The 24,169-nt window shown below is 41.7% G+C and overlaps 4 protein-coding genes across 5 annotated transcripts in view; 2 read left to right on the top strand and 2 right to left on the bottom strand.

The window, feature by feature from the left end:
* LOC125801347 (zinc finger protein 271-like) overlaps positions 1 to 24,169 on the bottom strand; it is a 773,213-nt gene that overhangs the window by 536,061 nt on the left and 212,983 nt on the right. The window lies entirely within an intron of this gene.
* The window catches only part of LOC111194581 (zinc finger protein 239-like), a 693,226-nt gene that overhangs the window by 536,061 nt on the left and 132,996 nt on the right, over positions 1 to 24,169 (bottom strand). The window lies entirely within an intron of this gene.
* Positions 1 to 24,169, top strand: part of LOC111190112 (zinc finger protein 271-like) — a 119,959-nt gene that overhangs the window by 51,146 nt on the left and 44,644 nt on the right. The gene's annotated exons all lie outside the window — the stretch shown is intronic.
* On the top strand, positions 21,051 to 23,888 carry LOC125801632 (uncharacterized). Its single transcript, XM_049478406.1, has 10 exons — positions 21,051 to 21,209; positions 21,317 to 21,401; positions 21,611 to 21,678; positions 21,800 to 21,997; positions 22,081 to 22,167; positions 22,259 to 22,512; positions 22,632 to 22,757; positions 23,056 to 23,193; positions 23,563 to 23,670; positions 23,874 to 23,888. The coding sequence occupies exons 4-10, from the start codon at positions 21,832 to 21,834 to the stop codon at positions 23,886 to 23,888; spliced, it is 894 nt and encodes a 297-aa protein (XP_049334363.1). The 5' UTR covers positions 21,051 to 21,209; positions 21,317 to 21,401; positions 21,611 to 21,678; positions 21,800 to 21,831.

A 24,169-nucleotide genomic window follows, 5' to 3' on the forward strand; every position in this document is an offset into this window, starting at 1 on the left:
TTTTATGTTACGAAGAGTGTTACTGACCAAAATAAACGCTTGTTAGGAGAGATATAAGTTATATTTATAAGACAATAGCTGACAAAATCTGTTTTAATGACGTTAATAAACATCACTGTGTCAGCGCTAGTCACAGTTTCACCACAGCAAAGGACGAGGACGTGAATCACTTATCTAACCAGCCTTTACTGATTTCTGCCCCCAATAACCCTTTCAATAACCTCCAATAGCCTTTAATAACCTACGAACCTACGATCCAAGATGGCGCCGCGGACGGCGACACTGGTCAGAAGCTCCGTCGTGCTTTGTCTGTTTTTGTTTGTTTGTGCCGCCACATGTGAACCTAACACGTTCACATACAGCGCAGAGGATCTCCTCAACATCAGGCAGTCCATGCCACATGGCATTACTCCTGATTTTTCGTTTTCGGACTGCTTTTTAGAAGTTTTAGTGAGCGGAGCAGCCGCGCTCCTCGGCCGGAGACGCAGGCGGACGAGCAGGCGCGGGAGACGCGGGGGCGCGCTCATTAAACTCCGTCAGCGCGGACTCCGCACAGCGCTACCCAGCATTCACATGGCCAACCTCCGCTCGCTAGGCAACAAAATGGATGAACTTTCTCTTCTGAACCGGACCAACAAGGACTTTTCTCTCTCCGCGGCGCTGTGCTTCACCGAGACCTGGCTCACCGAGGCCACCCCGGACAGCGCGCTGCAGCTCGCCGGCTTTCACCTCTACAGAGCGGACCGCGACCGAGAGACGTCGGGCAAAGTCAAAGGCGGTGGGATCTGTTTTAACATCAACCGCGGCTGGTGTACAGACGTCACTGTGCTCCTAAAAACCTGCAGTCCTGATCTGGAGTCTGTGCTCATCAACTGTAAACCGTTTTACTGCCCGCGTGAGTTCTCCTCCGTGGTGCTCGTGGGAGTTTACATACCACCAAGCGCGTGCGTGCGCGAGGCACTGCGCGCTCTCACTGACCAGATCACCAGCGCCGAGCACAAACACACAGACTCTGTTTTCATCATTTTAGGGGACTTCAACAGAGCGAGACTCACCAGTGAGCTGCCCAAATACAGACAGCATGTGACCTGCCCCACCAGGGAGAGGAATATCCTCGATCACTGCTACACTGTACTAAAGGGTGCATATCGCTCTGTTCCCCGAGCTGCTCTGGGCCTATCTGACCACTCTATGGTCCATCTTCTCCCAACCTACAGACAGAAGCTCAAGCGGTCCAAGCCTGAGGTCAGTACTGTGAAGAAGTGGACCAGTGAGGCAAAAGAGAGGCTTCAGGACTGCATGGAGTCAACAGACTGGTGTGTGTTTGATGATGCTACAAGCAGCCTGGACGAATACACTGACACAGTGACATCCTACATCAGCTTCTGTGAGGACATCTGTGTTCCAACCAGGACTCGCATCAGATACAACAATGACAAGCCCTGGTTCAACGCCAAACTGAAGCAGCTGCGCCGGTCTAAAGAGGAAGCTTTTAGGAGTGGGGACCGGGCGCTCTACAACAAGGCTAGGAACACACTGAACAGAGAGATCAGAGCTGCTAAGAAGAGCTACTCCACCAAGCTGAGCAGACTGATGTCCACAAACGAGCCATCAGCCGTCTGGAGATGCCTGCACAGTCTCTCAGGCTACAAAAGTACCCCCCACCAGACAATGGGGGGTCGTCAACTGGCTGAAGACCTTAACAGCTTCTACTGTAGGTTTGAAAAGCCCACCCCCACCCAACCTGATAGCACCCATTCACACCCTTCTGTCTCTCAGCCACCCATCCAGCCTGCCCTGAAGATCTGTGAAGAAGACGTGCACCGACTCTTCAAAAAACAAAGAGTGAGGAAGGCACCAGGCCCAGACGGAGTGTCACCCTCCTGTCTGAGGAACTGTGCAGACCAGCTTGCTCCTGTCTTCACAAAGATCTTCAATAAATCACTGGAGCTGTGTGTCGTACCGTCGTGCTTCAAACGCTCCACAATAATACCCATCCCCAAAAAGCTCCACATCACAGGACTGAACGACTACAGACCCGTCGCACTGACCTCTGTGGTCATGAAATCCTTCGAGAGGCTGGTACTCACTCACTTGAAGGAGATCACCAACCCCCAGCTAGACCCCCAGCAGTTTGCTTATCGAGCCAACAGGTCGGTGGACGATGCAGTGAACATGGGTCTTCATCACATCCTCCAGCACCTCGACCGTCCTAGCACATACGCAAGAGTTCTGTTCTTGGACTTCAGCTCTGCCTTCAATACGATCATCCCTGGACATCTACACACCAAACTGACCCGACTCAGCGTGCCAGCCTCCACCTGCCAGTGGATTACCAGCTTCCTCACTGGCAGAGAGCAGCAGGTGAGGCTGGGAAAGATCACCTCAGGAACCAGGACCATCAGCACAGGAGCTCCACAAGGTTGTGTTCTCTCCCCTCTGCTCTTCTCACTCTACACAAACGAGTGTACCTCCACAGACCCCTCAGTCAAAATCCTGAAGTTTGCAGACGATTTGACAGTCATTGGTCTGATCCGGGACAGTGACGAGTCTGCTTACAGACGGGTTGTTGAGCAGGTGGTGCTCTGGAGCAACTACAACAACCTGGAGCTGAACACAGCAAAAACAGTGGAGATGAGAGTGGACTTCAGGAGAAGCCCCCCAACCCTTCCAGCACTCACCATCCTCAACAGTACTGTGATGGCTGTGGATTCCTACAAGTTCCTTGGTACAACAATCTCCAAGGACCTGAAATGGGACTGCAACATCAGCACCATCATCAAGAAAGCCCAGCAGAGACTGTACTTCCTGCGTCAGCTGAGGAAGTTCAACCTGCCCCAGGAGTTGATGGTGCAGTTCTACACCGCCACCATTGAGTCTGTCCTCACCACATCCATCACAGTGTGGGGCAGCTCAGCTTCCAAACATGATATCCACCGACTGCAGCGCATCATCAGGTCTGCAGAGAGGACCATCGGTGTGAAGCTACCCACCCTGCCAGATCTACACACCTCCAGAACCAGGAAAAGAGCAGAGAACATTGTCTCTGATGCGTCACACCCTGGACACCACCTGTTCCAGCGTCTCCCCTCAGGACGGCGTTTTAGCCAACTGAAGATCAAGACCACCAGACTACAGAGAAGCTTCTTCCCACACGCCATCACTCTCATGAATAGCTGAACACTACAACATAACATCCAGGATACAGTCTGTTACATCCACACAAGACTGTTACATACATCCATATCCATGTCATCCCTCTCACTCTGTTCACCCTCTGTACTGCACTTTATTAATCTGGTGATAGTGGCTACAACACACTGTACTGTCTCTGCAAGTAATTCTTCTGTTCTCATATTTATATGCCTTATTTAACTCAGTTTAACTTAATTATTTATTCAGACTGCACCAGTGTCCTTACTGCTGCACTCAGCACTTTACTGTAAATATACAACTCTGCACACGTAAAGTTAGGTTACAGGTATGTTTGTATGTGTGTGCGTGTGTTTATGTGAGTAAATGTTTTACTTCTGTAATGTTATTGTCAATTATTGTGCACTGTGAGCTACTGTAACCAAACACAAATTCCTTGTATGTGTGAGCATACTTGGCCAATAAAGCCCGATTCTGATTCTGATTCTGATTCTGATAATAACCTTCAGAAGCCTTCAACAGTCTAACCTTGCAGCCGTGGTGTGTTCTAAACTCCGTAGTTATAAACATCCTGAGGTTAGCAGCGCGCTAACTGACCTGTTTATAATGTAATCCGAGCAGTGACTCCGGGATGGCTGCGCTAAACTGCTGCTGTTAGCTGCTTGGGCTGAAAGATGAACTGTAGAGAGCTGTATTATTCGGTTAGTGGGGTTAAAATCTTTATTTTCTACACAGAAGAATTTTAAAAACTGTAAAAACGCTCCAGACTGCCTCAGCTGAGCCCCGTAGCCCGTGGCTGGGCTGTAGCTCTGACTGAGTAAAGACTGCGCGTTTGTGCTGCTGCTACTGCAGCTCCGACTAGTGGTTGTATGAGGAACTGCTAAATCTGAGGAAATGCTAAATCTGTCACATGTTCTTAACAGCTCACAATTTTTGATTTTATATTTATTAAGCCTTATTTCAGTATCAAACGTTTTGATCAAAGTTAATGTAACTTGTATTTTATGTCATTTCTATTCACTTGACTAGTTTGGTTCTTGATTGATGGAGTTTTTGGATTTCATAACATGACAAATTAAAATGATTTATGTTAATAGAGCAACAAGCAAACATTTTTTCCATGCAACTGTAATATTTGATTGAATAAATAATATATTGAGAGTTATGTAACATTAAGGAGTAATTACATTCATTTTATATTACATTTGGTTACATTTTATTACATTTATAAGTTACATCTGGCCCTCAGAGGACAGCCAATATGCCAATGTGGCCCTCGGCCAAAATGAGTTTGACACCCCTGCTCTACTGGTTTTCTCATTGGTCTATGGTTCAGTCAGTCTGATTAAAAATCTGCAAGTTAATCTACAGGGATATTTGGTTGAGTTGTGTTGCTAAAGTTATATACTCTGTTATCTTTTCCTTATTTGGTATCGTTTTGCTAAAGGGTTTTTTTTTATATCTCTAAAGGTACTGTTGTAGAAATGTAAAATGAAAGGTGGGTTCGCTCCCACCTCTCGCCTTGGGCTACAACTCCCTTACGCGTTCGTTGAATAGAGGAGTCTAGACAGATGGAGTGAAGTTAGAAGCAAAACAAGTATTTATTACTGAATTCAGGAGAACATACAAACACGGTTACGACCGTTCAGCATACGTTCTGAACCTCTAATCATCTGACTCCATGTATATACCAAAAATGACGCGAGATCTGCCGATGAGGCGTTGCTAAAAATCATCTTATGTCAGCATGCATGGTGTTATGTGTTAGCGCTGAAGATTTCGCTGATGGCTCAAGATTTGCTGGTGTTTTTGGCCTTGGAGAAACAGCACGGCTTTGTTCAGTAATTAGACAGTGTTGCACTCCCCGTGCGCATGTCCTCCCTCATTTGACAGGTGAAGGCCTCATGGAGAGAGAAAGACCGTATTGTTTGCCCAGAAGCCTCCTTTGTATTAAGTTAGGTCATGCAGAATGCACTATCTGCTGATTTTGTAGCTGTTAGTGAGAAAAACATGCAATCACACAATGTGTTTCAGTGGGGTGTCAGTGGCGCGTGATTAGTCAGCCATATAATTAGGTCTATACGTTTATGTATCATGTGAGTTAGTTTGTCAGCCTAAGGCCTGTGTTTAGTCACATGCTTGTTAGAAACAATGTTTTACTATATGTGTGGTTAGAGGTTAGTTTTCTATATGAATGTGTAAAAAATATACTGTGAGTGATAAGATGATTAAATATAGTGTTAGTATAAATGTGTGAATAATATGTGAATAATAAAATGATCAAATGTGGTGTAAGTATTGGTTAGTGCATATAAAATACAGGGTTTCACAGATGATTATGTAATTTTAGATACCAAGATAAGTAATCATGATTGTGAGATACTTGTCAATATATTCAAGGTAAAACAAGGTTTCTTCGTAAGATTTCCCACAATCCCACAATCCCCCTTTCGACGTATCAAACAGATACGTCGACAAACCGTAATTCCTCCAAATCATGTATTTACATATGTTCAACACTTGAAGACATGTGTATGAACATTTTACTAAAATGTGAGAGCGAAAACCTGTCGAGACAGCCTTCCAACCAATTTTTGACAGGAAAAATTCTCTCACGGCCCCTCTGCCTCCCAGGCGGCGAATGAGACGAACTCTATCAAAGGAGGAAGTGACATCATAACCTTAAAGTCATCCCCAGACTAGTTGGTTTACAGCAGTTCCTCTTGCTCTTCCTCACATTCCAGTATAGGCCGATCCCAATTGACATGTGTCGACCTAATTACGTGTTCCCACTGGTTACAAGGTCTGGCTTTATAAGCTGCTTGGTCGGTGTTATGAGTGATTCTCATGAAGCTGCATGTAACATGTCCATGACAATTTTTAAAATCAGTACTTAATTCACAAAAAGTCTGATATTGTGTGTAAAGCAAATAGGTAGTACTGTATGGATCAATTGTTTTCATTATCATCACCGTTATGTGTCCGTACCCCTTCCTTCTAATTTTAAGTTAAACCATCTGTGTTGTCTGGTCTGTAGTTGTTGCGTTTGTCGGGTGTACGGTTGCTGATGTGTTTACAATTGTTCCCTCTACCGTTGTTAGTTGTTCTTGCTTTGATACGATGGCCAATGTTATTATCATGATACCCATGAGGGCAACGGTTATTATTTTCTGGAGCCATATTGGAATAGCCAGAGGAAATGCTTGTCCGTTATAGTTTCCGTACTTTGACCTGTCCCACCCCCTTTTTCCGTACCAAGCAAGCCATTATTAAACCATAAATGTGTTTTCCCTCTAAGTTTCCCAGTATTTAGTAAACTTGTTATCTATAGCTCTATATGTGTAAGTGTTAAGGTTACAGAGTGTATATATATATATATTTTTTTTTTTACAATTTCGTTTTTTCAAGAGTCTTTCGGCCACCTGTAAAGGAAAGCAATGTTCAGTACAACCTGTAAAGAAAAAATAATGTGTTCCCCCCCTACTTTAGCAAATCACAGTTTATAACCCTCTATGTGTAAATGTTAAAGTTGCAATTCGTGTTGTTCGTTTCTTCTTTCTTCTTGTTTCAGGGTTCTGAAGGTATACTACCTTGATGTCTGCAATATCAGTGAATGAAAAGTATGAGTTGGTGTGTGATAAGACTATGTGTGTTTTTTAATGAGATGTGTTTTAGAGTTTCTGTATGTATTGTACTTTGACGCAATCGAAACGTTGCTGAATGAGTCACTCCCTCACTTCTGCTCCTCAGTCACAGCCATGCTGTGTGCTGTCTGCTGCTGTGCTCTGAGAAATCTTTTCTCTGCTGTGGCCAGGCCAGGCCCGTGCTGCGGGGGCTCTGCTGCCCCTCCTTCCTGCTGCTGCTGCTGCTGCGGGGTGAGTGTGCTACCCCTCCTTCCTGCTGCGGGCCTCCATCTGGGTCAGACGATTCAGCTGCTGTGCTCACCGCTCCCTCTGGCTCTCTAAGCGATCTCTGTTGTTGCACAGCTGTAGAACCCTCGCCTGTCAGTTGATCTGCATACGTTGTTCTCTCAGTCACCTGGAAAGGCTCAATCCAGCCATGCTCGTTCCCCTTTCGTGCGTAGTGGTGGAGGAGCCCTCACTCCGTGTCTGTATTGGTCCACCTTTGCACCACGTTCTCCTTCTCCCCCTGTGTAAACAGATCTGAAACGAAACTTTTGTATTCGTTATAATCATGTTTAAGGTTCACTATTCATTTTGGAAGTTTTTAAGGCGTCCTCCGTGTCTCCTTTCTGCAAGTTAAAATACATGGTTAAAATACATTTATCACACTTGACTTGAGCTCTAATTTCCCCTTGGAAGTTAATTATTTCATATTTAAATTTTGTCTGTGCACAGATTTAAGCCCAATTTTTGTTTTCTTACCTTCCTCAGTTGTCCTGATTTTCAGTTATACTCAATCATGATCTTTAATGTCAAAAGTGCTTTAAATCCCTAACTTTTAGGAATTTTCAGTTTTAAATTGCAACCTTTAATTATCATCACCATTAATTACTTGCTTTTACCTTCATTTTGTTCACATCCCTTTCCCTTTTAGTGTAACTGCTTCCCTGTGGCTCTGTTATATCCAAATTAGCTCTCACAAACACTAACCAAGCTAAAGATCACACACCTCAACTCTGCAGCATCATTGTACAGACCATATTTTACTACTTCACAGCACAAAACTGCTGCTTTAAACGCACCTGCTGTTAAGCCTCCCACTTAAAGCTTCCTGTAGATCTTGTCATATTGTATTGGTAATACCTTATAGATAATAAATAAGAAACAAACATTTGGAAATACATCTGAATCATGGTTTTTATATAGATCGTAATGATCAGCTGCTCTAGTTTCCCCTCCATATCCACACTGATTGATAGAATATCAGGGCCCAAAGTTTTAAATTCTGCACAAACTACACATAATGTGGCTTCTGTCTCAGGAATGGTTCCATATTGATGTATTGGGCTTTCTTGGGTTACTTTTGCTTGGACTTCAGAATTACTGTTTGTGGCTATATTATTTTACCTGCCACTTTAATTTTCTGTGGTGTGTTATTTTACCAAGAAATTATGTTTCTGACTTTTTCAATTCCCAAGATTTTATTAAGCCTTGATTTCTAGTTTTAGTTGATTTTATTTAGTGCTTTAAGAATTGGGATAAGTGGAACGTGATTATTTTTCTCTGTATCAATCGTTCCATTATAAACAATAATATTATCAATATTAATAAACACAGATGTTATGCTTTGCTTTGTCCACGTTATTTTAGCAAATAAAATCCAAACAATGCTTTTACATTTCCTGATAAATATTTTCAATATGTATTTATGCATATACAATGCACAGCAGATTGCTTTTCACAATTATCAACAATACCTCTATTTCCTTAAACAATTTATCAAGCCTCACACATTGTTTTTTTTGTTCAAAAAATGGCTTACATGTTGAATAGTGAAAGTTCAATTTTGTGATTTCTAAGTTTCTTATTTCTTCTTTTTAAATTAGGATTGAGTGTGTCTTAGAGTTAAGACTGTTACAATATTGCTGAAAGTAATTGCTCATCCGCATAGTGGTTGTTTTAAAACCATACTTTAAAAAGATAAACAAGCTAAAAGTTTTTTTAAAAAAAAATGCTCTACGTCTATAAAATAATGATTGGTCAAAAATTTTTAGTAATAGTGGTGAGGGATGAAAAAGGTAATAGGTTTAAAAAGTCAAGAAAAAAGGTAAAAAATAATGGCTGGGCGAATAATGGTGGTAATAATGATTATCTATTTACCTCTCCCCCTTTTTCTGAAACAGAGTTTCTGTTTTAGAGAACTTAACGCAAAATTGCTTCACCCTCTTTACTGTCCATTGGGCTGGTCTTCCCTTCCCAGGCCTCCACGGACACACACCCCATCACTTCATCCATCCACTCACTCTCCCCCTGGGCTGCGCTTCCCTTCCACGATGTTGTCTCCGTTTTCTGTTAAAATGCATGTGGTGGTCAGATCGAAACTGTGCCTGCCTTAGGTTGTCCCGTTGTAGTACGTTGGGATCTTACCCGTCTTTGGCTAACCAGCCTAGCCCACTGAACCACACACAGCGTAGCAGCACTGTTTAATCAACATTCAGTGCCGTAGTGCCCCCGCAGGGTACAGTTAGGGAACGCAAACCCAGGTATGTCACACTGTCATAAACACACACTCTGGTGTTTACTGTGAAAGCCTGTGCAAGGCACCAAGTACCCATGGTTTATTATTTGTTATTATTGTATACATATTTTATTTATTACCATCATTATCACCACTTCTCTTCCACTTAATTTAGCTTAAAGTATTTGCTTTGATGCCACTGTTCTGGAATAGACCCAAAAGAGTGCATGTCAATGAATAATTATTCAGATTTGGCATCTGTACCTTAAAGGTGTACCACAAGGTTAAATTTTGGTCCAGTTTTATTTAATATATATATACATAAATTATAGTGCTGGCTCTGCTTCTCAGATTGCAAACTTTACCATTATGCAGATGAAACAATTTTATATTGCTTAGCTGATTTTGTTCATGCTACAGCCAGAAAATTATGCATTTGTTTTATAGGTGGCATTGTATAAGCATGAAAATTAAATTTATGCTGTTTTCCAGATCTCGTTTTAGTCTAAACTCCTTATCAGAAAAATACCCAATTCCCTGTAGCTTGAAATAGATGCAACACTGCGTTTCCTTTAAAAATAATAATAAAAAAATAAAAATAAGGTCTTTCCTCACTGGTTTCTGAAATCTACTATCGCTCTTAAGATAATCAAAATATTAGCATAGACGGATATCCATGAGATCATAGAGAAATTAGATATTACATCTGTCTGATAGGTGATGCTAGGACTGAACTGAGATCAGTCTGAATAAGAAACGAATATTAAGAGAATTAACTAAATCACCTGATAGAAAAAGCTGTGTTTGGAATGGCTCGCTCATTAATTCATTCACTATTAACTATGTAGCATTTTTCTATTTATTGAACTGGTTATTTAAGAATCAAACAAGAAACCATATTTATTCGTCCTGCTCTGAGTACAGCTTATACAACAGTGCTGCATGGCATAGTATATTTTGGAATTTCTAGCATACATCTTCTGTACAATATTATTATAATATAAATTAATTAATAGTGAACTATATAGGGGAAAAATGTACTGCTAAGTTTCGACAGAGCATTGTAAAAATGGCCAATTCAAATTGCTTAGTATTTCTGCAATAGGAGACGATTCCGAAACAGCCACACAGTCATTTTTTCATTATTAGCTTTGCTAATATAATATAGAGTTAGACATATGTCCCTGTTAGGTTAGGGCCCCCAAGATATAGTCTAATACCCAAAATTAAGGTAATTATGGTCCTCAATTCTGACTCCCTTTTTCTTTTCTTTTTCTTTTGTATTTGTGTTGCTAACCAACCCCAAACTCCCTTTATTAAATTCTCTAAATTCTCTAATTATCTATCCAGTCACACACCATTATTCAACAACTTAATTATTAATATTAACCTTCCCCAACCTTGCTTACATTACAGTACACTGTACTCATGATTGGGTATTCACAGTTTCATATGTTCATTTTAGAACTGTCTTATAACCTATGCATATATTATATTATATTATAGTTATATGTAGCATCAGTCACTTTCGTAATCGATGTCATCACACTTTACTCTTTTATTTATTGAATTATTTATGACCATTAGTAATATCTACTGCACTGCTCCGTTTACAGATAGATCTTTACCTTGTATAGTTAGGTTTTGTATATCCTTATATTTATATATATATATCTATCTACCCATACAAAAGCCTTTTCCCCCTGTTCACCTCTGTCCTCTATTTCCCTACTGAACTGATGTTCTATTTTCTATGATATCTCACAAGTGTTAATTCACAAATAGCCAACAGTCTAAAGCCAATAGGCTGGACCAACTCCACCTACTTCACCTTGGACTCCTCCCCTGCAGTGGGACTCATCCATTCCTATTTCGTTGACACACAAGAGTTCGTACACTCAACCAATCACATCGCTCGCAGGAACCCTGCGCACACACATTTCAGTAGCACTCACTCTGTTTCACACACACTCTAACGCATACGCACACACTTATGTTGCATTCAGTCTGTCTCGCACACACTGTAACGCATACGCACACACTTTTTTCAGTCTCACAGTTCCACACACAAGTCTAACACATACGCACACACATTTCAGCAGCGCTCACTCTCTCGCACACACTCTAACACATACGCACACACATTTCAGCAGCGCTCACTCTCTCGCACACAGTCTTTGATTCGCTGCCACACACTTTCACGCTCACAGGTGCACCTCCACAGTATCATGCAATAACTATTAATTTAATAACTTGTAAAAGTTCGTAGTAGGTACAGCGTATACTAATTTTTTACGAAATGTTTTGAACAGGAACAACATCTGTTTATTTTTAACACAAACATAAGAGATTTACAGTAGGAACAGCGTCTACTCTTCCGAATTAAAAATAGAGAGGTCGGAACAGCTTCGACCCGAGCAGGTACAGCTTCTGCTCTTTTTAACCAAATAAAATAGATAAGAACAGGTACAGCGTCTGCTCTTTTGAATTAAAAATAGAGAGGTCGGCACAGCTTCGACCCAAGCAGGTACAGCTTCTGCTTTTTTAAACCGAATAAAAATAGAGGTGAGTAGGAACAGCGTCTACTCTGGCTTTTTGCGAGCGGATCAAGATCGAGGTGAGCCTACACCTGGCCGTTATCCGAACTTCTCGTCAGAAGCCGGGGGGATACGCCAGCATCCAATCCGTAACCCTTGATTAGGAACAGCATCTAATCTTTTTATAAACCTTTAAGTAGGAACAGCTTCTACTCTTTAATATCCTGGAATAGGCACAACTTCTATTCTCATTTAAATAGCTTGTTATGCTGTCTGCTTCCCTCCGGACAGCAGCCAGGCCGCCGCTCCACTCAAATTTAGAAATAACCAATATGCAGAATTTGATAAAACCGGCTCTGCTTACCTTTTTAGTAGAAGTTCGGCCGTGAGTGGGTTGGCGTCGGATGCTGCCCTTCTGTTAGACTCTTTGGGGTCCAAAATGTCGGGGGTCACCAACTGTTGTAGAAATGTAAAATGAAAGGTGGGTTCGCTCCCACCTCTCGCCTTGGGCTACAACTCCCTTACGCGTTCGTTGAATAGAGGAGTCTAGACAGATGGAGTGAAGTTAGAAGCAAAACAAGTATTTATTACTGAATTCAGGAGAACATACAAACACGGTTACGACCGTTCAGCATACGTTCTGAACCTCTAATCATCTGACTCCATGTATATACCAAAAATGACGCGAGATCTGCCGATGAGGCGTTGCTAAAAATCATCTTATGTCAGCATGCATGGTGTTATGTGTTAGCGCTGAAGATTTCGCTGATGGCTCAAGATTTGCTGGTGTTTTTGGCCTTGGAGAAACAGCACGGCTTTGTTCAGTAATTAGACAGTGTTGCACTCCCCGTGCGCATGTCCTCCCTCATTTGACAGGTGAAGGCCTCATGGAGAGAGAAAGACCGTATTGTTTGCCCAGAAGCCTCCTTTGTATTAAGTTAGGTCATGCAGAATGCACTATCTGCTGATTTTGTAGCTGTTAGTGAGAAAAACATGCAATCACACAATGTGTTTCAGTGGGGTGTCAGTGGCGCGTGATTAGTCAGCCATATAATTAGGTCTATACGTTTATGTATCATGTGAGTTAGTTTGTCAGCCTAAGGCCTGTGTTTAGTCACATGCTTGTTAGAAACAATGTTTTACTATATGTGTGGTTAGAGGTTAGTTTTCTATATGAATGTGTAAAAAATATACTGTGAGTGATAAGATGATTAAATATAGTGTTAGTATAAATGTGTGAATAATATGTGAATAATAAAATGATCAAATGTGGTGTAAGTATTGGTTAGTGCATATAAAATACAGGGTTTCACAGATGATTATGTAATTTTAGATACCAAGATAAGTAATCATGATTGTGAGATACTTGTCAATATATTCAAGGTAAAACAAGGTTTCTTCGTAAGATTTCCCACAATCCCACAGTACTAAAAATATCTAATCCATTTACTTTATTGATTGTTTTATCCAGTACCAGCTATTATCGTTGTTTTACATCACCTTATGTATTTACTCATATTCATATCTATGTGATTCAATAAAAGGCTTTTATATTGCAAGATCTGCAATCTTATCTATTCTTTCAACTTAAGCATTTAGCCAAAAGCTTTTGTACACAGCCAAACATACATTCAAGCAACCACTATATACAGTGCCTTGCAAAAGTATTCGGCCCCCCCTTGAACTTTTCAAACTTTTGCCACATTTTGGGCTTCAAACATAAATATATGATTTTTTTGTTTGTTTTTTGTGAAGAATTAACAAGTGTGTAAGAATACGGAGGAGTTTTGCCTTACTATGTTCATTGTTCATTGATTAAAGGGTTAATCTGTGTGTAACTAAATCAGCATTTCACTTAATCAGTATGTTATTCAAGCATTTAGCACGATTCATGATGATTCACATTGTGACTTAGAATGTATGTATATTGTGTCCTTGTGCTCAAAGCAAGGCCGTTTTTCTAGCAACTTAGCATGATTGATTTTTTCCAGCAGAACCATGAGTTTCTGTACATGTAATCTATAGTCTGATAAGGTTGGGGTGACCGAGTTCTCGGCTGACGTATAGGATGAATAACTGCTTATCAGTATCAGGATCCGGGGGGTGTGAGGAGCCTCCTCACACACTATTAGACTGAGGCCAGGCGAATGCCTGTTTTTATTAGACTCTCTGTCTAGGAAGAAGAGTAGAGTTGGGCGGGAGAGCTTCTCCCGAGAGGGACTACAGAGCCACAGGTCCTGTTCACACAGCCGAGAACTCTGGAAACCCCAACTTTTCTCACCTTTGGGGTTTTCCTCTTATTTTCACCTTTTTATTTCAATTCAATTTTTCAATAATCTTTTTACTCAATTTTTGATGTATCCAAAATTTTTACTCAATTTTTGATGTATTTGATGTTTTGCTCAGAAGATTCTTTGAATAAAATCTGACGGAACTACAATTTTGGACTGGATCTCCTTTTCTTCTTTATGACGTATCATGCCAGATACATCATAATTCGAACAGTAGATCAATAATCTTTCAATCGTGAAGTGGAACGAAATTTATTGGATACACATTATGTTGAGATACTCAGTATTTTGAGAACATTGGTATTTAACTTGTGTGAAACTGACACCAATAAATCCATAACTCCTGCTATTTACTTACATAGAAGTGTTTTTTTTTCTCAGTAGCTCAGTCGCTGTGAAGTGTGGAGAATAGTTTTGCAATATATTGATTATCGCTGAATCACAGTTTTGAGATATCACCGTTATCATTAATTTACCACTTTGCTCAAAGGTGCTGAAAAAAACTTGAAAATGGGCCTTGAAAGTGCTTGAAAAGTGCTTGAATTTTACCTTGTAAAAGGTGTTTGAACCCTGTGTTTAAAAACCCCAGCAGCACTGCTGCACCTGATCTACATGTACCAACACAACACACACAAACACGTCACCACATTAGTGTCAATGCAGTTTTAAGAAATATTTATCACGAAAATAAAGCTCTCTGGCGCTGGGAATTAAATATACAGGGTAAAATTTAGGCTAATCGGATATGCAGGTGAAAAAATAAACTGTGAAAAAATGTGTGTGAATATGTGTATGTTTATACCTACAAATCTCAAATGTAAATTGACATAATATGGACCATTAAATGACGGTAACAACCTGACCGTTTGACACTTAGCTAATCTGCATACCAGTAGGAGAGAGCAGAGATAGACTGGCTGTGTATGAAACGGTAGGCAGCTACCACAATCCCTCATGCCTGAGCTGTTCATATGTTAACACCCACTAAATGATTAACCCTTTACAAGTATTAATATGAACTTTAGGAAAAAGAATATAAACAGAATTGCCCTTTTTTCTATTGTGAGTTAAATGAAGTCACTGCTGCCTATTCTAATAACCTGACCGTATGACTAGCTTGACGAGCTCTGGGGACATTTTTACATGGGATGTGTCTGAAAGATCTGTGGACAAAAAGACATTACTTAAAATAATAAAAAGTATTATTACAAATGTAACAAAATGACTTTCTGAGCTGAAAACAAAAAAAAAACAAACAAAAAGAAAATATGTTTTATAAAATTTATAGAGATATCATACATATCCTATACCCAGTTTATAGACACATTTGGGACATACCGGGGTTGGACAATGAAATTGAAACACCTGTCTACAGTCACTCAGTGTTGGATCTTAGTTTGCATAAAAATAAATCTATGCCAGTTTTTACCCTGAGCTCTGGCTCGCTTATTTTTTTCCCTCCTTTTTTCCTCCCTGTATCACAAACTCTTCTAGTTCCTCCCTTTACCCAAGTTTGATTTTAGGAAGTCTTTTACGTACACTCTAAAAAGAAATGTGTCAAAAATGACTCAGACTGTGTCGAATTTTAACACATTGTGGGAGTGTGCTCAGAGACGACACATGTTGTGTTGATTCTGACACATCCAGTGTGTAATCCAATTTTACACACTAAATGTGTCAGGCTAATGAACTCACAAATGTGTAATTTTTTACACAACTTGTGTTGATTATGCATAATCAAGATAATGTATCAAATATGTTAAAAAAAAGCATGAAACGAATTAATTCAATTCCATTTTTATTATCATGCCTATATATGGTTCAATTTTCTTTTGGAATTAGCAATGAATTAACATTCACGTGTTTGTAACATTTTAAATGTAAAAACAGTCATGTTTGTTACAGTTCAAAATCAGTTTCGTTTGGTATAAGTAATATATTAACTCAATGTTTTTTAGATATTTTAAATGTAAAAACATGCATGCTTGTGACTAATTCATTGTCTTTTGTGATAATGAACACCTAAAAACAAAAGTCCAAACAGTAAAGGGGTGTATAAAACATAGCTCATATAAAATTAGTCACAATTGTTCACTGTTCTCACGTATTTTTAGAAAACCTGATAAATTTAACATTGAACATCATTACAGAAATAAAATTCCCTTTTTATAAAAACAGAACTACAAAACGTGAGGCTAAACAATTTGGATCTTGGATTCAAGTACAGCTTGTCTGTGTTGTAAATGGCTAGTACATCAAGAGGCCTAACATCTGAAGCATCATCTAAGCTGATCATTTCATAGTCATTGGTTCGCTTGACATATGCATAGGCGTAGGAACCGGGGGGGATGGGTGGGACATGTCCCACCCAATATTAGAAACAGGTGGATTTGTCCCCCCCAAAAATTATATCAGTTCGCTCAGGTCAGCTGTACTATTAATGAGGAGACAGACCGGACCAATCACGGAGCCGGTTCAGGTATTAAGTCACGCCTCTCAGTAGAAACAGCCAATCAGCTTGCTGGTTTTGCGGCGCGCGGAGCAGAGGCAGTTTGCTGTTGGGGAAGCCCCGCCCCCTCGCTGTGAGATTTAGCAGCGGGATCGGGACGCAGCAGCTTCAGCTGATCTTAAAACAGATCTGGATATACGGAGATTTTTATAAAAGAAAGGTAACGATAGGCTAACCACTTAAACTGTGATGATATGTTTCTGATAGCTGGTTAAAAATACACGTCTCTGAATCAGCACACAGTTTAAACCCACTGTGATTAATAAACTGCAGCTGTGTTAGTGTGTAAGCTTATCTTTGGAATTAGCTAGATTGGGAGTCAGGGTTAAAGGAAAAAAATAAAAAATATATATAATGTTTCCCTGTACCTGATCAGCTAATCACTTTAATTTTCAAACTGTTTATTCATTTAGGATTACAGGACTTACTGTGAGCTATAATGAACGAAAATTGATTTAACTAACTAGTTATCTAGAAGCTGGATGTAGATGATCGCCAGAATTTCGTACAGTACTTTAAGTTGGTAGTTTAAAGCAGTTACTTAACCCCGATCACTGCCCTAAACTAGTGTTTTCCACCTGATCAGCTAATAAACAGTCATTTACTGAGTTTACCTGTTAAAATCCTTTAGCCCCCTATGGAGCCTAAATTAATCATGTATATCCACCAGAGGAAGCTCTAGAATATGCAGAACAGTGTTAATATGCAGTAGAATATATAAGAACTGGGTTGAGAAACACTGCTGTAACGTGACTTCTGTTCATTTGTATTTCACAGTAAGACCACATATCCTGACGTTTATAAAAGTCTCTATGAAACGTAAAGTTACATTCTTTTACATAAAAGGACACCATCTTAAGAAGAGCTCTCAGTAGAAAAAAATAAAAGTGCAGGAGAAAATGTAAATATACAACAGAATTGACATGCCAATACATAATAATAATAATAATAATAATAATAACAATAATAACAATCTGTTATATTATTTTAAATATTAGGTGATAACTCAGACATTGCTTGCATATTTTTTCTAACAACAGTAGCTGTAATGTGGAGTAACATGTTTAGGTTGTAAAATCACCTTATAATAATAATTTACTTTTAATTAAAAGTAATTTCCACAAATGTTGTTCTAGGAAACTATTGGGTGGGCTTGGGTTCATATTGGCAAATGTGTCCCCCCCAATATCAAGCCCGCTCCTACGCCCTTGGACATATGCATAAAAATGCTCATCAAAGTACTCAATTGAAAGAATCCAGATAAACATCAAAAAGGACTCAGCATCAGCCTGTGGTATGATGTGAATTATCTCACCAAACTGCGGTGGCCCTGAAGTGCAAAACAAATTAACATGTCAGAAAACAAAATTACAAAAACTAAAACACATTTACAAAACTTAAAACAAATTTACAAGACGCAAAACACTTTTCCCAGCACTGAAACACTTTTACAAATGCTGAAACACTTTTACCAGCACTAAAACACTTTTACAAACGCTGAAACACTTTTACAAACGCTGAAACACTTTTACAAACGCTAAAACACTTTTACAAACTGCGATTTCTGACGGAAAGGGAGGGTCTAACACACAGGAAGTGCTTGATGCGGACCCTCCTTGTCAGTCAAGCTGCGTTACGATGAGAGAGTGGAGTTATGGACACTAAACTATGTTTTGTGGCACGTATTTTAGCAGCAGCAGTAAATACTTAAACTATCCCTGTCCTGTTGCTACCCCCGCCGCGGGGTTCACCTAATACCCCGGGGGTTCAGCTAATGCCACGCGGCCATCAGCCACTGCCCCCGCTGCGGGGTTCAGCTAATACCCCGGGGGTTCAGCTAATGCCACGCGGCCATCAGCCACTGCCCCCGCCGCGGGGTTCACCTAATACCCCGGGGGTTCAGCTAATGCCACGCGGCCATCAGCCACTGCCCCCGCCGCGGGGTTCACCTAATACCCCGGGGGTTCAGCTAATGCCACGCGGCCATCAGCCACTGCCCCCGCCGCGGGGTTCACCTAATACCCCGGGGGTTCAGCTAATGCCACGCGGCCATCAGCCACTGCCCCCGCCGCGGGGTTCACCTAATACCCCGGGGGTTCAGCTAATGCCACGCGGCCATCAGCCACTGCCCCCGCCGCAGGGTTCAGCCACTGCCCCCGCCGCGGGGTTCAGCTAATGCCACGCGGCCATCAGCCACTGCCCCCGCCGCGGGGTTCAGCTAATGCCACGCGGCCATCAGCCACTGCCCCCGCCGCGGGGTTCAGCTAATGCCACGCGGCCATCAGCTAATGCCCCCGCTGCGGGGTTCAGCTAATACCCCACGGAGTTCAGCCACTGCCCCGCGGCCATCAGCTAATGTATTAGGAGAACCCCGCGGCGGGGGCAGTGGCTGATAACCGCGGGGCAGTGGCTGATGGCCGCCGGGCATTAGCTGAGCCCCGCGGCGGGGGCCGTGACTGATAACCGAGGGGCAGTGGCTGAACCCCCGGGGTATTAGGTGAACCCCGCGGTGGGGGCAGTGGCTGATAACCGCAGGGCAGTGGCTGAACCCCTGGGGTATTAGCTGAACCCCGCGGCGGGGGCAGTGGCTGAACCCCCGGGGTATTAGGTGAACCCCGCGGCGGGGGCAGTGGCTGATAACCGCGGGGCAGTGGCTGAACCCCTGGGGTATTAGCTGAACCCCGCGGCGGGGGCAGTGGCTGATAACTGCGGGGCAGTGGCTGAACCCCTGGGGTATTAGCTGAACCCCGCGGCGGGGGCAGTGGCTGATGGCCGCCGGGCATTAGGTGAACCCCGCGGCGGGGGTAGCAACAGGACAGGGATAGTTTAAGTATTTACTGCTGCTGCTAAAATACGTGCCACAAAACATAGTTTGGTGTTCATAACTCAACTCTCTCATCGTAACGCAGCTTGACTGACAAGGAGGGTCCGCATCAAGCACTTCCTGTGTGCCCCGCGGTTATCAGTCACTAACCCCCCCCGCCGCGGGGTTCAGCTAATGCCCCACGGAGTTCAGCCACTGCCCCGCGGGGTTCAGCCACTCCTGTACTGTATTACCTGAACCCCGCGGGGCAGTGGCTGATGGCCGCCGGGCATTAGCTGAACCCCGCGGCGGGGGGGGGGCAGTGACTGATAACCGCGGGGCAGTGGCTGATGCCCGCCGGGCATTAGCTGAACCCCGCGGCGGGGGCAGTGGCTGATAACCGCGGGGCAGTGGCTGATGCCCGCCGGGCATTAGCTGAACCCCGTGGCGGGGGCAGTGGCTGATAACCGCGGGGCAGTGGCTGAACCCCGCGGCGGGGGCAGTGGCTGATAACCGCGGGGCAGTGGCTGAACCCCCGGGGTATTAGGTGAACCCCGTGGCAGGGGCAGTGGCTGATAACCGCGGGGCAGTGGCTGAACCCCCGGGGTATTAGGAGAACCCCGCGGCGGGGGCAGTGGCTGATAACTGCGGGGCAGTGGCTGATGGCCGCCGGGCATTAGCTGAACCCCGCGGCGGGGGCAGTGACTGATAACCGAGGGGCAGTGGCTGAACCCCCGGGGTATTAGGTGAACCCCGCGGCGGGGGCAGTGGCTGATAACCGCCGGGCAGTGGCTGAACCCCTGGGGTATTAGCTGAACCCCGCGGCGGGGGCAGTGGCTGATAACCGAGGGGCAGTGGCTGAACCCCTGGGGTATTAGCTGAACCCCGCGGCGGGGGCAGTGGCTGATGGCCGCCGGGCATTAGCTGAACCCCCGGGGTATTAGGTGAACCCCGCGGCGGGGGTAGCAACAGGACAGGGATAGTTTAAGTATTTACTGCTGCTGCTAAAATACGTGCCACAAAACATAGTTTAGCGTCCATAACTCCACTCTTTCATCGTAACGCAGCTTGACTGACAAGGAGGGTCCGCATCAAGCACTTCCTGTGTGTTAGACCCTCCCTTTCCGTCAGAAAAGTGTTTCAGAGTTTGTAAAAGTATTTCAGCGTTTGTAAAAGTGTTTCAGTGTTTGTAAAAGTGTTTCAGTGTTTGTAAAAGTGTTTTGCGTCTTGTAAATTTGTTTTAAGTTTTGTAAATGTGTTTTAGTTTTTGTAATTTTGTTTTCTGACATGTTAATTTGTTTTGCACTTCAGGGTCACCGTACCAAACAAACATTCTCCACTGTGTTTGGTTTGGCAGCACACCACCTGTTCTATATGTTAGGCCAAGTACAGTATGTGAAGTAACAAATAGTGCACGGTGGTACATGTTAACTGGTGATCTCTGTAAAGATGCTTAGTAAATGATTTGATGTTGTGGTAAGTCCTTGGACAACCATCCTGGCTGCAAATAAGAATGAAGTTCAGTCCCTTTGACAATGCATGTATTTCACGAAGATGCCAAATTAGCTTCTTTACTTCTGTGAATTGTGACTGTCGACATTCTGGACAAATGTACATTATGCTGTGAATTGTGATGCTTTAAGCTTCGAAATGAGCTTCAGTACCTTAGCTTTCCGGCTAGTTGAGAGAGGCATGTCATAGATGTGAAGTCACAGTTGTGGAGGACTGTGTAGAAGAATCAGGCTGTGATATTAATGAGCAGAAAGGGAGCAAATGTAAGTACTTTGTGTAAATCAAGAAAAAAATACATTCAAACTACTTGTATAAGTACCGAATCTTAGTTGTTAAAATGTGAATTAATTCTGTGCCTTCATTTTCTCAGCACCTATTAATCACACCTGTCCAATATGCTTGCAACATTTCCCTTCCGAGGCCATTGAACTTCATGCAAGTTCATGTGGTGAAAGGTATATATTGATTTTTCATTATTTAAAATGACCTGTTGCCAAACACATTGAATATTTAAACATCTCAATGTTAGCGTGGAATTAGTTTTGCCCGAAATGACATGGAATAAATAATTTATACATTGACTTTCTTTTCACAATTAAAATGGTTTCCTTCCCATGTACAGTCACTTTTTTTGAAGATATGATTTTTTTTTTAATCAATATAGTGCTCCTGACAGAAGTTTGGAAGTTACAGACATAACTTTGCCCAGCTGTAGTTTTAAACCTCTGGAGGGTTGGTGTTGCATGCTTTTTACAAATATTTACAAATTTTAATCTGACAAGTCTTAATTCTGTTACTTGTGATTTATAGATTGTTTGTTTCTGACGGTTTATTCATATTTCTCAAACCACAGATTGGCAGTCAGTCCCAGACCCCACCAAGGCTATGTCTCAGTTTCGAGAGGGACAACTTCATAATCATGCAACAGAGACACCTTTGAATATGCACATGGACATGAGAAGCACTCCAGCAGAGCGAGATAGGGCTCTTCTCTCTTTCTACAAGAAGCCTCATGTGGAATGGGCTCGGCCTTTGCACTGCATATTGGAAGGTACAGAACATTTACATAAGTGATATTAAGCAATAGATTTGTAAAGGACTGCATGTTATGATGACAAATTAATGTTCTCACAGGTGATTGTGCAGTTGGTGAAGGTGTTACACGATTCTTTTTCTCAAACTCTATTGAAAAACTGAAGTCTGGATTTTCTGTAAACCTCGGTAATTAATTAAGATCATTAATAAGAAAAGATTTATACACACTGCATTTAGGTGCACTTTCACAAAAATGACATTAATTTCTTTATTTCAGCAAACGCTGGAGTCACCAAACTCTTTGAGGGAGAAACGGACCACTTGGTGCCATCATCTTCCCCCTTTCTTGTCGACAGTGATCTCTTTGTTGTTGCTGGGAGAATTCTGGGACACTCTTTCATACACGGAGGACCATGCTTATCTGGTTTAAGTCCAGCTTTCGTGCATGTACTACTGGGAGGAAATCCTGACACTGCAACTGTACAACTAAACGACTGTCCAGACTTGGATATCCGTGATACAGTCAAGCTTGTAAGTTAACCCTTTATAGATTCAGTGTTTTATCATTTAATTGTATACATACTGTTAACATTTCTTTATGAAACCCTTTATGTAATTGTCAAGCCCCATTCTTTTTTTGTTTCTTAAAGCTTGAGAAGTCTGAACTTTCGGAGCAAGAAATAAATCAAGTGCAAGTCTTGGCATATGCCTGGGATCTACCCGGTGTTACTAATACCAACAGGAGATGGCTTTTTGAAAAGATGCTCATCCATGCTGTAAGACTTTTCTCTCATACATGTATGTAGATGAATTGGGGTCTCACTGTCTCATTTTAACAATATATTGTCCCAGAAATAATTGTGCTTAACATGTATTATTGTGAATTTGACTAACACTCTTAAATTGACAATGCAATAATGCAATGACATCCTTTTTAAAGAGCAATGTATTAGGACTATTCAGATCTTTGAATATAAAGGCAGTTAAATGTAATAAATCAATCAATAATGTAAATATTGTGACTATTCTTGCTGTATACATTTAATTGTATATAAATCTTTTTTTTTTTAACAGGTAATTGGACGACTATCAAGGCAAATCAAACAATTAAGACGTGGCCTGAAGGAAACCCCGATTTGGGCATTTTTGCTTCAACGCCCAGATGCAGTGCCTTTCCTTTTCCCAAGAGAAACAATGGAGTGTAACCCAGAGGTTGGTTCAAATATATGTCAAGTGTTTACTGTGATGTTTATATTCATATTCATGTCATATCCTGTAATCCTTTTTACTTAAATAATTACATCAAATGTTTAGTGAAGTGTCAAAGTATGATCTGTTAATAAAATAACTCTGGAACATATAGAACTGGATGGATTAAATACACTACTCAAAGTTAGGGATATTTTGCTTTCTGGTGAAATTTATGGAAAATGCACCAGTGATTTCATGAAAGCAGGGCATTTATGTAAAAGCATGCAGGTACTGTAGGTTCATCATGAAATTACTGAAAGCCAAATATCCCTACTTTTGTGAGTAGTGTGCATATATATGTTTGTGTATTATTCCTTGTTTTCTGTCTAGTTAATTCTGCAGGCAATTTGCTGGCCTGGACAAGAGGAAGAGGATTCGGACTCTGAATATTCCCTAGCAACCAAATGCTGCATCTCTGGATTCCTCTGGATGTTTTATGCATGTTATACTTTTCACCAGATATATGAATTTCTTAACCTATTAATACGCCCTGGCCCTCCGGCGGGCCAGAAAAATGTCAATTAATATCCGGCTGCGTTTATGAATAATTATAAGATCAACATAAACACCCAATATGCTATTTTAAGGCATATAGTCTCTGGTTTACAGTTATCTACCGATTTAGCTGTGTTTCCTTTCAGAAAATAGACAATTAGGGCGAAATATGCCTTGTTTATTAACATTTCTGAATCATAATTTCCATATTTGCGTTTTTCGTCCGTCCATATTTGATCCGTTTCGGACATGTTATACATAATTTAAACCGACTGGCTCTCCGGATTACGGTACTGTGCAAACCTTTTTTATTTTTTTGTACTTTCATGTGGTAGACACGTCAATTCTATTAAGTCAAGTCGAGTAGATTCTTTTTTTTGTTGATGCTGCATATGTACAGGAGAGACTTGAAATTGTTACTCTCCTCCCCAAAAAATACAGC

This window comes from Astyanax mexicanus, chromosome 4 (assembly GCF_023375975.1).
Source record: "Astyanax mexicanus isolate ESR-SI-001 chromosome 4, AstMex3_surface, whole genome shotgun sequence".
Lineage (NCBI taxonomy): Eukaryota > Metazoa > Chordata > Actinopteri > Characiformes > Acestrorhamphidae > Astyanax > Astyanax mexicanus.